This window comes from Papio anubis, chromosome 17, assembly GCF_008728515.1.
Source record: "Papio anubis isolate 15944 chromosome 17, Panubis1.0, whole genome shotgun sequence".
NCBI classification, from domain to species: Eukaryota; Metazoa; Chordata; class Mammalia; order Primates; family Cercopithecidae; genus Papio; species Papio anubis.
In genome coordinates this window covers 4,876,291-4,892,148 of record NC_044992.1, presented here as the reverse complement: position 1 = coordinate 4,892,148, position 15,858 = coordinate 4,876,291, and the positions used below count along the sequence as shown (strand labels likewise).

Below are 15,858 nucleotides of genomic sequence, written 5' to 3'. Positions count from 1 at the left end.
TGCGCCAACACACTCGGCTAATTTTGTATTTTTAGTAGAGACAGGGTTTCTCCATGTTGGTCAGGCTGGTCTTGAACTCCCGACCTCAGGTGATTCGCCCACCTCGGTCTCCCAAAGTGCTAGGATTACAGGCGTGAGCCACTGCGCGCCCGCCCAAATTTGACATTATTAAGGACTTCTGTTCATTAAAAGACACCATTAACGAAGACATAAGCTACTGATGGGCCAGGTGCATGGCTCACGCCTTTAATCCTAGCACTTTGGGAGGCCAAGGCGAGTGGATCACTTGAGGTCAGGAGTTCAAGACCAGCCTGGTCAACAATGTGAAACCTACTAAAAATACAATAATTAGCCGGGTGTGGTGGTAAGTGCCTGTAATCCCAGCTACTCAGGAGGCTGAGGCAGGAAAACTGCTTGAACCCGGGAGACAGAGGTTGCAGTGAGCCAAGGTTGCACAACTGCACTCCAGCCTGGGCGACAGAATGAGATTCCGTCTCAAAAACAAAACAAAAAACAGCAAATATAAGTTACTAAGTAAAAGACATCTGCAATACTTGTCAGCAAAAGATTCTAACAAGATTATATAAAGGACACCTAACAAATCAGTTTTTAGAGACCAAAAAAAGTAAAATAAACAGACAACACAATAGAAAGATGAGGATAAGACTTGAGCAGGAATCTCTCACACACACAATATCACAATGGCCAAGAAACATGAAAAATGCTAAATAACTTCAATGGTCATTAGAGAAATGCAAACTAAGCCACAATGAAATACCATTACACACCCACCGAAATGGCTATAATTAAAATAACAAAATGACGTTTTTTCAAGACCTTGGAACCACAGGAACGCTCATACATTGCTGGTGGAGGTTAAACTGGTGTAACCACTCTGGAAAACTATGTGGCATTTTGAACGTTTGTACCCAAGCATTCCACCCCAGTTACAAATCCTGCAGAAACACGTCCACCACGCCCTATGCAAAAATGTCAAAGGAACATTATTCATAGTATCCCAGAACTGGAAACAACTGAAATACCCATCAACGTTAGTCTGGATAAATTGTGGCATATCTGTATAATGGTATGACTATTCAACAATGAAAATAAACAAACTTACTCCATGCATCATGAGTAGGAATAATACACTGTTGAACGGGGGAAGACAGACGCAGAATAACACAGACTGTATGGCTTCATTTTCTAAACATGAAGCACAGGTTAATCTGATGGTGTTACAAGTTAGGACAGTGGCTGCCTGTCGGGAGGGAGCTGTAAGTGCGGGGAAAGTGAGGGCTTCTGGGGACTGGCTAATATTCTATTGCTTGATCTCAATGGTGGTTACACAGATGTTGGTTCTGGTATGTTTGGTGTATCTGTATATGCTATTTTTTTTTCATGTTGCTATACTTTTACAAAGTTTAAAAGAAAATAATTAGTATCTTGGTCAGCAAGTTTCCAGTGCAGCAGGAAAACCTAACTAATACAAACTAAAAAGGAAAGGAGAATCAGAGCCTCCTGGCGTTTACTGACCAATTATTTCAAAAGTTATTCTTTAAAAATCTGTAAAACAGATATCACAGAATGATCAGTAAGAAATCGTTTTACCTGAGGGAAAATAAAACTGCCAAATCTTGAAGGCAAAAGAAACATGACTCTATTTTTTGAATCTTTCATTTAAATAACCCAGTCATCCCTCATGGGCCACATTCTAAAAACCCTCCCTTACCTGGTGACTCGAATCTTCACTACTTTGCTTTATGAAGTCTTCCAGTTCCTGCTTATCTTTCATTGTCTTCTCTAACTGGTCATTAGCTTGCCTTAGCATCTGCTGTAGTTTTTTCACCTATATCATTTTAAAAGTCAATTAGAAAGAAAAACCAGAATCCTTTTATAAATTTTTCAAAAAAATCTAACTGCAGAATTAAAAAAAAAAAAACAAACTCTATGTCTTTTTCTGGGAAACACCATAGATTTTTTAATTCAGGCAGAAATTAGATAAATGACCTCAAGAGACAACTGTACTGTGCTTTACAGTCAAATCATTTTTCACACACGTCTCATCTGAAAACATCTGCTTCTCCCCTAGACCCTCCAGGCCATGACACTGTTCTCCCTAACTAGAGTGTATCCTCTGTCTCCGGGCTACAATCCACACTAACACCAGAAATTGTGAAAAAAGTGAAATAATATAATTTCCCTACTTAAAACTCTAAATGCCTCTCAAAGTCTTCAGGGTAAATTTTTTTTTTTTTTTTTTTTTTGAGACATAGTCTCTCGCTCTGCAGTCTCGGCTCACTGCAACCTCCACCTCCTAGGTTCAAGGGATTCTCCTGCCTCAGCCTCCTGAGTAGCTGGGATTACAGGCACGCACCACCACACCCGGCTAATTTTGCATTTTTAGTAGAGATGGGGTTTCTCCATGTTGGCCAGGCTGGTCTTGAACTCCCAACCTCAGGTGATCCGCCCACCTTGGTCTCTGAAAGTGCTGGGATTATAGGCGTGAGCCACCGCACCCGGCTTCAGGGTAAAATTTAAATCTCTTCAGTCATCACTGCTCCCATCATGGTCTTTGTAGTTTACTCTCCCATTATTTTGTAACAATCACCCCCTGTGCCCAGCCACATAACTACTCATACTTCCTAGAATACATCATTTTCTTTCCTAACTCTGTTCTTTGTACATCTTTTCTCTCCATGAACACCCTTTTCCCACTTATTTTTCTGACTAATTTTTAGCCAGGCCTTAAAACAGTCTACTGAAATGTCTGTGAAAACCACTGCTACACGACACCACCAGGGGACAGCTACATTAGTTCTGCAAATACCTTTAGAAGTTAACCTTTGAAACATCGATGAGTAAAGCACACAGTGTATGAAGGAACTCCATAGCGATGACATTTGAAAATATTAAACCATCATTCTAACCTGCTTAAAGTTATTTTGAAGATTAGGAATAATCTTCATAACAACCAAAGAACAATTTGGAAATACAAGGAAAATGTATCTTTCTTACATATACTTTTACAAGCCTACTCTTATGAATTTCTATATTATTTCCTAAATGCTATCAAAGTACCCATTATTAAACACTGCATTTGAAAAGGTACTGAAGATTTATCAATCTCAGCATACCAAATCTACCAAAGCTTAATTTCTGTGAACTTATTAACCTTAATTCAACAAATTTATGACAAGAAGTAAGCAATAAGCAATGAAGGACACAAATTCTGATTAGCATTCAATTAAGCCTTTATTCTATTAGAGGCAACAATCAACCTTTTATCTTCCTGAGATCTCCACATCATAAAGTACTTTCCATGTCCATAAAATCACTTTTAGGCCTTAGACGGAAGGGGCAGGGGTAGAGGAGATGAGGCAGTGTCCCTTTAAGAGCTGCGCTAGCCTGTGCAGATACACAAAAGCAGAGTCCTAGTGAGCTCCACTGGAAAAGCAGCTGCCATTGCATGTACCAGGTTACCTCATAACTTAACAAGATGGATACGCTTCATAATGTAAATGGGGCTGGGGGCGGAGGGGAGGCAATTAATTCTGCACCTCCAACAAAAACTACAATAGATACCCAATTTGGCACATCCAGAAGAAACTCACCTGGTCTCTTGTTTCAGCCTCCTGAATCTGAATTCCTTGTAACTGTTTTTCGTAATTGGAACACATATCACAACGTCTACCAAGTTTATTTCCAGCATTATGCACCTGAAGGGCACCAAAATTACTTCTTATCAGGCAAAACAAAATAAATCTACATCACACACTTGAGGTACACGTGCACAGTCTTACCAAAGGTGCTCAGTAGAATATGAAGTTAACACTTTCTTCAGGGCCTTATGGCAAAAAGTTACAATATAGGGTCAGATTCTAAAATGTCAAACTCTCCAGTACAAGTATGACGGGACACATGGGACACAATTTATTGCCAAGAGACACAAAACCTCACATCTGAGGACAACACAAAGCAAGTAAAAGGTACTATACCATGGTACTCACAGTTCAATACTAACCAACCACTGGGAAGGAAAAACAAATAAAGACAGTGCCAAGTCACCGTTTCACCAGCTCCAAGTATAAAATAGGTATGAAACTAGTAAATAGCACCTTGGCACATATGTTTTACATAAGACCAACGAGAATACTTTCTTTCAGGCCTCAGTAAGCTGTTCCACTTACTGACCCATGGCTTCCTTAAAGGGAAGCAGCCCTCAGTCAAGGAAAGCCCCAGGAGTCAGGTTTTGCAACTAAGTCGAAGGTAACACTTGAGCAACTCGCTTTATCTTTCCCAGCCAGTTTTCTTACCTGTAAATTGGGGATAACCATGCCCCACTTGCCTCATTATAATCATAAAGCTTAAAGAGATCAGGTGTGTGAAAGACCTTTGTAATCCATAAAGCATTAGGCAAATATCTAAGGGTTTATCTCCTAATCTTATCTGTAAATTTACAAATTCTCTAAGAAGGAAAATCGACTTCATTAAAGATTGGCTTCTTTTCTCTCCCATATTCCCAACCCCTCTTTAAACCCGCTCTCAGCATCAACAGCAGACAAGCAATTGCGCTTCTGATCTAAAGGAAAGATAAAAGCCTGAATCCTGGAATACACTGAGATTATAGAAAACTGCAAAGCAAACCAAATTCAGGTTGCTCTAACTTAAATTCAGCAATGCTAGTCAGGCAGATCGCTCCAACCTGAGAGTTGTGAGTTCACATTCACTGTGATAAGCTCGCTAGCTCCTTTCTCTGTCACAATTACCTGGAATAGCCGAAGCAGACTATGACAAGGGTCAGGTGACACAGGTTAACATCCACTTGCTGGCAACATGTGCCTGCACTGACTCCAGGAACCATCTGCTGAATGAACGATAAATCCCAGAGCTCCCCAGTGTGCCTCAGTGTGAGCAAGAGGAAAAACGTGAGAAAGGTAACTCACCTCTTTCTGCAAGAGATTCCATTCTGTCTCACTAACTAAACGATAACCACTCGGGGACACGTACGCACTCTCCATGCCCTGGGTAACGCTGGAGAGGAGGGACGCCGTCTCTTCTTGTTCTGGTGTCATCGCCTTGATTGCTCTCTCCTGATCTTTGGTTAACATAAACCCACTTGGCATCTGGAGTGACCCAAGGGATGCAGTATCAAAGTTCTCAGACACTGAATCTGCTCCTACCAGTGGTCCAAAATCTGACTCGTCCAGGTTTCCAGCAGATTTTGCTTTGTAGTTATAGCCTAAAGCTTTGGATTGCAATGAGCCCGAAGTTCCCAAGCTGTCTGTAGACTGTGCTCTCCTGAGTCCATCTTTAAACATGTCATTGTCCGATTTACTGAAAGGATCTCCAGCTGGCAACAATAAGTCTGCATCTAAGGAATGGACGGAACCATGGGTGCTATCTAAATGCTCCTGAAATGTGAAAATATATATTGCCAAGTTAGACAATTCTCTGCATTTTTAAATACAAAAAAATACAATAAATGTATTCTGCCACTCATTACACATGATAATCATTAATGTGCTACCTTCATAGACTCATGGAACAAACATTTACTAAGTGTCATTTCTACATGCCAGACATGAAACCAGGCCCTCAGGATACAACTGTGGGCAAGATGTAATCCCTGACCTAGAGATACACACAGCTTCAAAAACACAAGGTAAGTAAGCAGACTTATAATACTGTGATAAAAGGATGGGCTAGAGCTATGTGCTGAATGCTCTGGTAGCTCAAAGAGCTCCCAAATACAAAGAGCTGGGGAAGGTCACCTGCAATTCAGTGTTGCGTATGTCAAGCGTGAGGTGCCTATCGTATATCCAAGTAGAGATGTCCCCTTAATAGAGGGACATAGAAGTCTTTCAATAGAGACTTGGGAGTAACTATTGTATAATGATAATTAAAGTCACAGCAGCAAATCAAAACACCTAGGATGAGTGTGTAGGAAAAGAGGGCCAAGGGCAGAACCCTGAGAAAGACTAACATTTTGGGGATGAGCAAAGGAGAGGACAGAGTAGTAGGAAGGAAATGACGAGAACGTGGTATTTTCTTTTTTTTTCTTTTTTTTTTTTTTTGAGACGGAGTCTCGCTTTGTCGCCCAGGCTGGAGTTCAGTGGCGAGATCTCAGTTCACTGCAAGCTCCACCTCCCAGGTTCACGCCATTCTCCTGCCTCAGCCTCCTGAGTAGCTGAGACTACAGGTGTCCGCCACCACGCCCGGCTAATTTTTTGTATTTTTAGTAGAGACGGGGTTTCACCATGTTGGCCAGGATGGTCTCGATCTCCTGACCTTGTGATCTGCCCGCCTCGGCCTCCCAAAGTGCTGGGACTACAGGCGTGAGTCACCACGCCCAGCCCAATAATGTGTTATTTGCAAGCAAGGTGTAATCAACATGCTCAATGTTGTATACTATGCGAAAGAAGATGCAAAACATCACATATTATGTAAGTCCGTCTATTGAAAATGTCCAGAACAAGTAAATCCATAGAGACATAAAGCAGATTAGTGGTTGCTAGAGGCTAGGGGGGAAGGGAAAATGGGGAGTGACTCTAATGGGTATGAGGTCTCCTTTGGGAGTGATAAAAATGTTTTCAAACTAAAAACATTTGTGTATATATGCAATATCACTGAATTATACACTTTAAATTTTATGTTACATTAATTTCATCTCAATTTTTAAACAACGTGGTACAGCACATTCCCGAAGGCAAAAAGCAAACCAGTGCCATTACATGAAGCAGTTGCATAGTTAGTGGGGAAATAAGATAAATTGATGCAAAAAGAAAAATGTGGCCCGGTAGCGGTGGCTCAAGCCTGTAATCCCAGCACTTTGGGAGGCCGGCCGGGTGGATCCGCGAGGTCAGGAGGTCGAGACCATCCTGTAGCTAACATGGTGAAACCCGTCTCTACTAAAAAATACAAAAACTAGCAGGCCCGAGGTGGGGCGCCTGTAGTCTAGCTACTTTCGGAGGTAGAGGCAGAAGAATGGTGTGAACCTGGGAGGCGGGCTGCAGTGAGAGCAGTCGCCACACACTCCAGCCTGGGGTGACTGTGAGACAAAGTCTCAAAAAAAAAAAAAGGCAGGCCCAGTGGCTCAAACCTGTAATCAGCACTTTGGGAGGCTTGAGGCAGGCGGATCGCGAGGTCAGGAGGTCGAGACCATCTAAGCTAACTTTGAGTGAAGCCCGTCTCTACTAAAAATACAAGAAAACTTAGCCCGAGTGAGTGGCAGAGGCGCCTGTAGTCCAGCAGCTACTCGGGAGGCTGAGGCAGGAGAATGAAGTGAACCGGGAGGCGAGGAGCTTGCAGTGAGCTGAGATCGGCCACTGCACTCCAGCCTGGGTGACAGGCTGAGACTCCGTCTCAAAAAAAAAAATGCCAACAAGTTTTTCTTTCCAACTGAATGTATTCCACTTAAATGAGGCAAATACTTAAGATAATATCACTCGTTTGCCAGAAATGCCTTTTAAATGAACCAAGAGGAGACTGAGACCACAGTTGTTTTGTTACTTCAGCTGACGACATGTAATAATTTTTTTAATGTTTTAAAATATTCTTGGTGTAATAATAAAAAGGTGACAAATTTTGAATTAATGCCTCCATTTCTTTCCTTTTAAAGATTTTTACTCATCTGAGGGCTGGTGATTGGCACATGCCAGTAATCAGCACTTTGGGAGGCTGAGGTGGGCAGATCATGAGGTCGGGAGATCAAAACCATCCTGGCTAGCACCACGGGGTGAAACCCATCTCTACAAAATACAAAAGTCGCTTGAAGGCGTGGTGGTGGGCGCCTGTAGTCCCCAGCTACTGGGAGGCTGAGGCAGAGAATGGCGTGAACCGAGGAGGTGGAGCTGCAGTGAGCCGAGATCCGCGCCCGCTGCACACTCAGCCTGGGTGACAAACAGACACTGCGTCTCAAAAAGATTTTTGCTCATCTGAAACTGCAATGACTGAGAACACCAAGTCTCGGCCCACGGTGGCTCAAGCCTGCCTTGTCCCAGCACAGGGGGAGGCGGGGTGGGATCGCGAGTCAGGAGAGATCCAGACCATGCTGGCTAACAGTCGAAACCCGTCTCTAAAAATACAAAAGGTGCTTGAGGCGAGGTGGTGGGGCCTGTAGTCCCAGCTACTTGGGGCTGAGGCAGGAGAATGGCGTGAGCCAGGAGGCGGAGCTACGGTGAGCTGAGATCCGGCCACTACACTCCAGCCTGGGGCGACAAATGAGAACACCGTCTCAAAAAAAAAAAAAAAAAAAAAAAAGAACACAAATCTAAGTATATATTAAACACTATGGCAAGATCCCAGAAGTAGTATCTAAGCAAAAACTGGGATAAGCTTAGTTCTGTTGGTTTTACAAATAAACCTAACATGTATGACATACAGTGCTGCTGTGATACTGAAGAGGGAAGGGGCTAGGGACAGAACAGCTGTGAGGGCCATTTGAAAAAGCATCAGGCGGCTGGTGGAGGTGGCTCCATGCCTGTAATCCCCAGCACTTTGGGAGGCCAAGGTGGAAGGATCACAAGGTCAGGAGTAGAGACACAGTGTAAACCCTGTCTCTAATAAAAGTAATACAAAAATTAATGGTGGCAGAAACCTGTAGTCCCAGCTACTCAGGAGGCACGAGGCAGGAGAATGGCGTGAGCCGGGAGGCAGGAGCTTGCAGTGAGCGAGATGGCACTGCCTGAGGCGAACAACTCAAGACTCCGTCTCAAAAAAAAAAAAAAAAAAAAAAGAAAAACATCAGACTACAGGCCTGGTGCAGTAACAGCCACCAAATCCCAGCTGGTTGGGAGGCTGAGGTGGGAGGCAGTTGAGCCCAGGAGTAAAGACCAGCCTGGGCAACATAGGAGACCGTTTCTACAAAATTTTTTTTTTTTTTGAGCAAATCTTACTCCCAGTAACCAGACTGGAGTGCTGTAGGCCCCGATCTCCAGCTCCTGCAAGCTCCATACTCGGGTTTCGCCATTCTCGCCCTCCGGCCTCCCAGTAGCTGGGCTACGAGCCGCCTGTTGACTGATTTTGTATTTTTTAATGGGCGGGGTTCACGGTGTTAGCCAGGATGATCTCGATCTCCTGACCTCGTGATCCGCCCGTCTCGGCCTCCCAAAGTGCTGGGATTACAGGCTTGAGCCACCGCGCCCGGCCTCTACAAAAAAATTTAAAAATTAGCCAGGCATGGTAGCGCATGCCTGTAGTCTCAGCTGCTCAGGAGGCTGAGGCAGGAGGATTGCTTGAGCCTAGGAGATCAAGTCTGTAGTGAGCTGTGATGGTGCCACTATACTCTAGCCAGCCTGGGTGGCAAGAATGAGACCCTATCTCAAAAAACCCCACATCAGACTACTACATTGGCAGTAATATCTTAAAAATGTTTACATTCTTGAATTCAGTAGGGTTTTTTTTTTCGGTTTTTTGTTTTGTTTTGTTTTTGTTTTTGTTTTTCTGGAGGCAGAGTCTCGCTCTGTCACCCAGGCTGGAATGCAGTGGCGCAATCTCGGCCCATTGCAGCAATGTCGGCCCATTGCAGCCTCCACCTCCTGGGCTCAAGGGATTCTCATGCCTCAGCCACGGTGAGTAGCTAGGACTACAGGTGCCAGACACCGCACACGGCTAATTTCTGTATTTTTAGTAGAGACAGGTTTCATCATATTGGCCAGGCTGGTCTCAAACTCCTGGCCTCAAGTGATCCGCCTGCCTCAGCCTCCAAAAAGTGCTGCAATTACACTTGTGAGCCACTGTGCCTGACCAGGCAGTTCTTTTCCTAAGAACTTATACTAAAACTAAAATGAAATAAAATAAAATAAAATCAGATGCATCTACGATTTTTGTACAAGGAAAAATTATATATAACATTATGACATTACTTACGATAATGAAAAATTGGATGGTAGTAAAAAGTGGAACCAACTTGACTATCAGTGTGTTAATCATACTTTTCATTTTCTATATTTCATGATGTCTTGATTTACTGGAGGCCTTTCTGGCGTGAAGAAACTGCTTCCCAGGACTAGCTAATTTCTAGAGATAATAAACAACTTACCTGACTGTAAACACACCTTTCATACACAAACCATTCAATCCCAAACTCATATCCCCAACCATCTCCCTTACCTAAATCACACACCGAGCGAGTATTTCCCCTGCCCGAAATCAACCCAGGGCCAGTTCCAAATAGCTAAGAACAGACCCTATACCCCAAAGGCTGCCGGAATTAATTACTAGCCAGTCCTAAACTCTCTCCTCTGCTCCACTTTGCTTTTCCCAGAAAACCACAGTAATAGCTATGGCCCATGCTTTTCTCTCGCTCCTGCTCCTGCCTCCTGACCAGCTCTGGTACTTCCGTGCTGTGGCCATGCATGGTGTGCTGGGCCTCTGCTTCTAGGAGAACTGTGAGTAACACAAAACTTCTTTCAGTGGCATTGACCTCCCTATGTCATCACTCAGTCACCATTATGAATTAAAAACCAGGCACAAGCTGGACACCGTGGCTCACACCTGTAATCCCAGCACTTTGGGAGGCCAAGGTGGGCAAATCACTTAAGGCCAGGAGTTCGAGACCAGCCTAGTCAACATGGTGAAACCCCATCTCTACTAAAAATACAAAAATTAGCCTGGCGTGGTGGTGCACGCCTGTGATCCCAGCTACTCAGGAGGCTGAGGCAGGAGAATTGCTTGAACCCAGGAGGCGGAGGTTGCAGTGAGCTGAGATCACGCCACTGCACTCCAGCCTGGGTGAGAGTGAGACCCTGTCTCAAATTTTTGAAAAAAGTACAAATAGAAACACATATGTTCCAGCCTGGGCAACATGTTGAAACACTGTCTCTACAAAAAATTAGCTGGGCAGGATGGCGGACGCCTGTAGTCCCAGCTACTCAGAAGGATGAGGCAGGAGGATCGCTTGAGCCCAGGAGGTCAAGGCTGCAGTGAGCTGAGACTGCGCCACTGCACTCCAGCCAGGGTGAGAGTGAGACCCTTTCTCAAATTTAAAAAAAAAAAAAAAAAGAAAGAAACACATATGTTGACATATATATTATCTCTGGAAAAGAAAATAAGAAAAGCAAGAAAGAGATATGTACCAAAATATTAGTTGTGACCTCTGGGTAGGACGATCTACCAGTTATTTTTATTTTGTATGGCATTTCCGATACTTCCCAAGTTTTCCATAATGAACATTTTGTATAGAGAAAAGCACATTATAAGCATCAGGTTAAAGAAAATGTGAGGTCTACAAATTTCAAATATCTTTAGCCATAAATCTAACTCTCCAAAGCATCTGAGATTAACATTTTTGTGTGAGACAGGGTCTCACTGTCATCCATGCTGGAGTGCAGTGGTGAAATCTCAGCTCACTGCAACCTCTACCTCCTGGGTTCAAACGATTCTCGTGCCTCAGTCACCTGAGTAGCTGGGATTACAGGCATACGCAACCTCACCCGGCTAATCTTGTGTATTTTTAGTAGAGATAGGGTTTCACCATGTTAGCCAGGCTTCAGATTAACTCTAAACCAAGAGCTGTGTCATTATTCTCAATAAAAAACAATTATATTCAACATTCAAATTGCAAAACATCAGCTCTGAAAGTCTACAGATCATTAAGAGAGAATCAAAAATAAAAATACTTCTCAGTAAATCACAACAAATGTCCCTTTCCTGTTTCCCCGCTTTTCAGACATTCCTGGATAGATTACTGCATGATGAAAACACTATGTAATCGTTGGCTGTACCCAAAACTTGAGACATTCTCTTGGGAGTCTAAATATTTTTGAAATGCACAGCAGAATTAGACCAAGTGGTTCCCAGTCTACGTCCCAGAACAAAGAATGAACAAAACAACTACAATCTACAGCACTTTTCAGTGTCTACGAAAATTTTTTTAAAGTTTTTCTTAAACCTCAAACAATCCATAAGCATGGGCATATAAACCACCAGGAGGTAGATTACGTATGGCTCAAAGTAAATCTGCAGAGTAAACAGAAGCAGGATACCCCTGAAAGGAAAGACAAGATCTGTATCCAATTTAACTGCGATTCATTCACCAGATCAGGAAAGCAGGTGAGGCAGGGAGTGAGTGTGATTCTAAGCCGCAGGGACAGGGCAGTGAGTGTGAACAGTAAGTGCACAGGTCTGGCTACAGAGAAGTGGAGAGCAGTGAGTGAGGCCAGAAGGGCCATTCAACTGTGAATGCCCTTGTATGCCATGCTAGGGATCTTGGGGGATCTTCGTTTTCGTCCTCAAGGCAATAAGAGAAGCACTTCCTTCACTGATAACAAGATAACCAGCACGAGCTTTGAAAGATGAGCAGGATTTCAATACTCAGAAAGGCAATGGGAGGAAAGTACTCCAAATGAAGGCAGCAACAGACCAGGTGGGAGTACAGCCCAAGATGACGACCAACATGGCTAAAATGTAATCCAGATGATGAAGGGCCTTACCTGTCCGAGTGAAGAATGTGTACTTAATTATATAGGTAACGGGAGTCAATGGTAGTTATTGAGTAGGGGAGTGGCCTGACTGCAGCTGCACTTAAGAAAATGAATTTGACAGTAATGCTGAGGGTGCGATGGAATGGGACAGGTTGAGACAGGAAACCCAATGAGAAGGCCCTTGCCCCACTGCGGGTGAGAGGTGCCAAGGGCACAGAACACCTAACACTTCCAGGTCCCTCTACTCTACTCATTCCTAGTACCTGAAACGTTTCACCCTGTGTTGTTGCAATCTGCCAAACCTCACCCACTGCCGTCAGGGATGAAAACCTAATACTGGTTAATACTCATATATATGCTATAGGGAGTTAAGCATTTCAGCGCTTTAGATAATCTCTTTTAAACAAAAAAGACAAGTATTAGCAATATGTACTATTCACATCAAAAAAGATTTTGCAGACATTATTTAAAGGTTTATTTTAATGCATTAAATTTGGGAAATACTGGGAAAAAGAACATCTAATTATTTCAGACAGTGAATGAAGCTACAACAGGTTTCAAACAGTGCTACCTATAATGCCATAAAAACAACTGAAAATAAATACTGTCATTTTTATCTAGCTTTCACCTAGTTAGAAAAAATGAACTTCTCACTTCTCATATGGACAATGTAATTAACTGATGTATGAGTAAGCTAAAATTGTTGACATTGTGTATATAATGACTTTAATTATAGACTCACTATACCTCTTCATTTGATAACTGGGCTGAAGATTCTTCTTGAGTTAAAGCACACACTACTGGTATTTTTATTTCTTCCTCAACATCTGTTTTTTTGTGATCCTTTCTCTTATTGAGTCTCTGTTGTTCATCATCCTCCTAAAAGTTAGGAAGAAAAAAACATATATGTGACCCAAGTAACCTACTTAATAAGTGACATAGTTCTTTAACCATTCAAAACAAATAAGAAAGAACAGAGCATTATGATACAAGAAAACTGGACACTTACGCTTCTTTGTTTATAATCCCATATAAGGGCCTCTGGAAATGACAAAATATTTTAATACTATAAGCACAAACTAAGAACCCTGGTATAAAGAAGAAATCAGGAAGCAGCTTCCAAGAAAAGTATACTGCATAAAGTTAGGCAAAACAAAAGAAAGCAAAACTGACTCTTCAAATGATCCATGAAAAAAAAAAAAAAATTTTTTTTACACAGAACATTCCTTGTGATTACTGTAGAAAATAAATACGAAAAAGTCTGTTTTTGAGACAAGGTCTTGCTCTGACACTCAGGCTGGAATGCAGTGGTGCAAACATGGTTCACTGCAGCCTCGATCTCCTGGGCTCAAGCAATTCTCCCACCTCATCCTCTCATATAGCTGGGATCATAGGCATGTGCCATCACGACTGCCTAATTTTTTTATTTTTTGTAGAGACAGGGTTTCACTTTGTTGCCGAGGCTGGTCTTGAACTCCTGGACTCAAGCAATCCTCCTGCCTCAGCCTCTCGTGTAGCCAGGATCACAGGCATGCACCACCATGCCTGGCTAATTTTTTGGGGTTTTTTTGTATAGATGGGATCTCACGCTATTGTCCTGGCTGGTCTCAAACTCCCAGGCTCAAGAGATCCTCCCGCCTTGGCCTCTCAACGCGTTGGGAATACAGGCGTGAGACACCACACCACTCCCAAAAAAGTTTTTATAATGTTACACATCCATTAGAAACATTAACAAATGTATATGAATACAAAAGGAATGATTAAAGTTGATAGAATAATTCATTCAACAAAGATGAGTGAGATACCTTATACCTTAGGAATGATTAAAGTTAATAGAATAATTCACTCAACAAAGATGAGTGAGATATCTTATACCTTCAGTGTACCCTAAAACAGCCTAGTGAGGAGAGACACACACTTACAAGTATGTACAAGGTTATAAAGAAGGAGGAAAAACAATGACTGATTTCATCTGAAGGAACCAGCAAAGGGGGCCCAAAGGAGGTAACACTTCAGCTGAATCTTGAAAGATCAGTAAGGTAAGTTTGCCAGTTGCATGAGAAGAGAAAATTAAGGGTTCCAGGGAGAAAGGAAGCACATGCAAAAGACAGAAACATGGAAAAGCAGGCCTGTGGGGGAATTCTGTGTAATTTTATATGGATGAAAAATGGGCAGGCACAGGAGAAGTAAAAGACACGGAGAAAGAGGTGGTGAGTAAGCACTCAGACTCTGGAATCAGAGATTGTTCAAGCCTCAGATGGGCCATACATTACCTCTCAGCCTGTTCACTACTCTAGAACACAGGAACTGTATAACTGTAGTCCCTACCACTTATGGGGAGTTCAGTTTTTTTTTTTTTTTTTGATAAGCACTTGAGATAAAGATTTATACATAAAGCCTTAGCACAATGCTAGCACACAGTAAGAGCTCAATAAATGTTCAAAAGTTTTACATGATCATCTTAGTAAAGTTTAGACTCTTTTTGTTTTTGTTTTTTTGAGACAGAGTCTCACTCTGTCACCCAGGCTGGAAGGCATGATGCGATCTCAGCTCACTGCAACCTCCGCCTCCCAGGTTCAAGTGATTCTCCTGCCTCAGCTTCCCAAGTAGCTGGGACTCCACACACGTGCCACCAAACCCGGCTAATTTTTGTATTTTTAGTAGAGACAGGCTTTTGCCATGTTGACCAGGGTGGTCTCAGACTCCTGACCTGAGGTGATCCACCCGCCTTGGACTCCCAAAGTGCTGGGATTACAGATGTGAGCCACTGCACCCGGCCACATTTAGACTCTTTTAATGGGCGGCAGGGGAGGCAGGATAAGATCTGTACTTTAGAATCTAAATCCTTATGTCAGGGGGTCGTGGTGGCTCACGCCTGTAATCCCAGTACTTTGGGAGGCTGAGACAGGCAGATCACTAGAGGTCAGGAGTTTGAGACCAGCCTGGGCAACGTGGTGAAACACTGTGTCTACTAAAAATACAAAAATTAGCCAGGCGTGGTGGCACACGCCTGTAGTCCCAGCTACTTGGGCAGCTGAGACAGAAGAATCGCTTGAGCCCGAGAGGCGGAGGTTGCAGTGAGCCAAGATTGTGCCACTGCACTCCAGCCTGGGTGACTGGAGTGAAACCCTGTCTCAAAAAAAAAAAAAAAATCCTTATGTTGGCTTTGACTACATGTAAGACGAATGAGTCCAAATTAAGACACAAAAAGGAAATTTAAAAAAGAAGAAACTTTGCAAAACAAAATCTAACCTAAGTCACATAAAGCAATTTGAAATGTTTGACAAGATACTTAGAAAGGCAGGGAACACTTTTACATAGCTATCCTAGGGAAATATCTGCACACATACACAATATGGTCAAGGATTTAGCTGCAACATTATTTGAGATGACAAGAAAAGGGGGACCACCTAGATGCCCACTACAAGGAGAA

At 42.8% G+C, this 15,858-nt stretch overlaps 1 protein-coding gene across 2 annotated transcripts in view; it reads right to left on the bottom strand.

Moving 5' to 3' along the window:
- The window catches only part of RABEP1 (rabaptin, RAB GTPase binding effector protein 1), a 115,286-nt gene that overhangs the window by 17,629 nt on the left and 81,799 nt on the right, over positions 1–15,858 (bottom strand). For both annotated transcript variants that reach the window (XM_003912174.3, XM_003912175.4), the window contains 4 exons: positions 13,173–13,304; positions 4,947–5,414; positions 3,615–3,719; positions 1,733–1,849 (listed from right to left, as the gene is read on the bottom strand). In XM_003912174.3, coding sequence (XP_003912223.1) covers positions 1,733–1,849; positions 3,615–3,719; positions 4,947–5,414; positions 13,173–13,304 — 822 coding nt within the window. The remainder of the gene's footprint in view (positions 1–1,732; positions 1,850–3,614; positions 3,720–4,946; positions 5,415–13,172; positions 13,305–15,858) is intronic.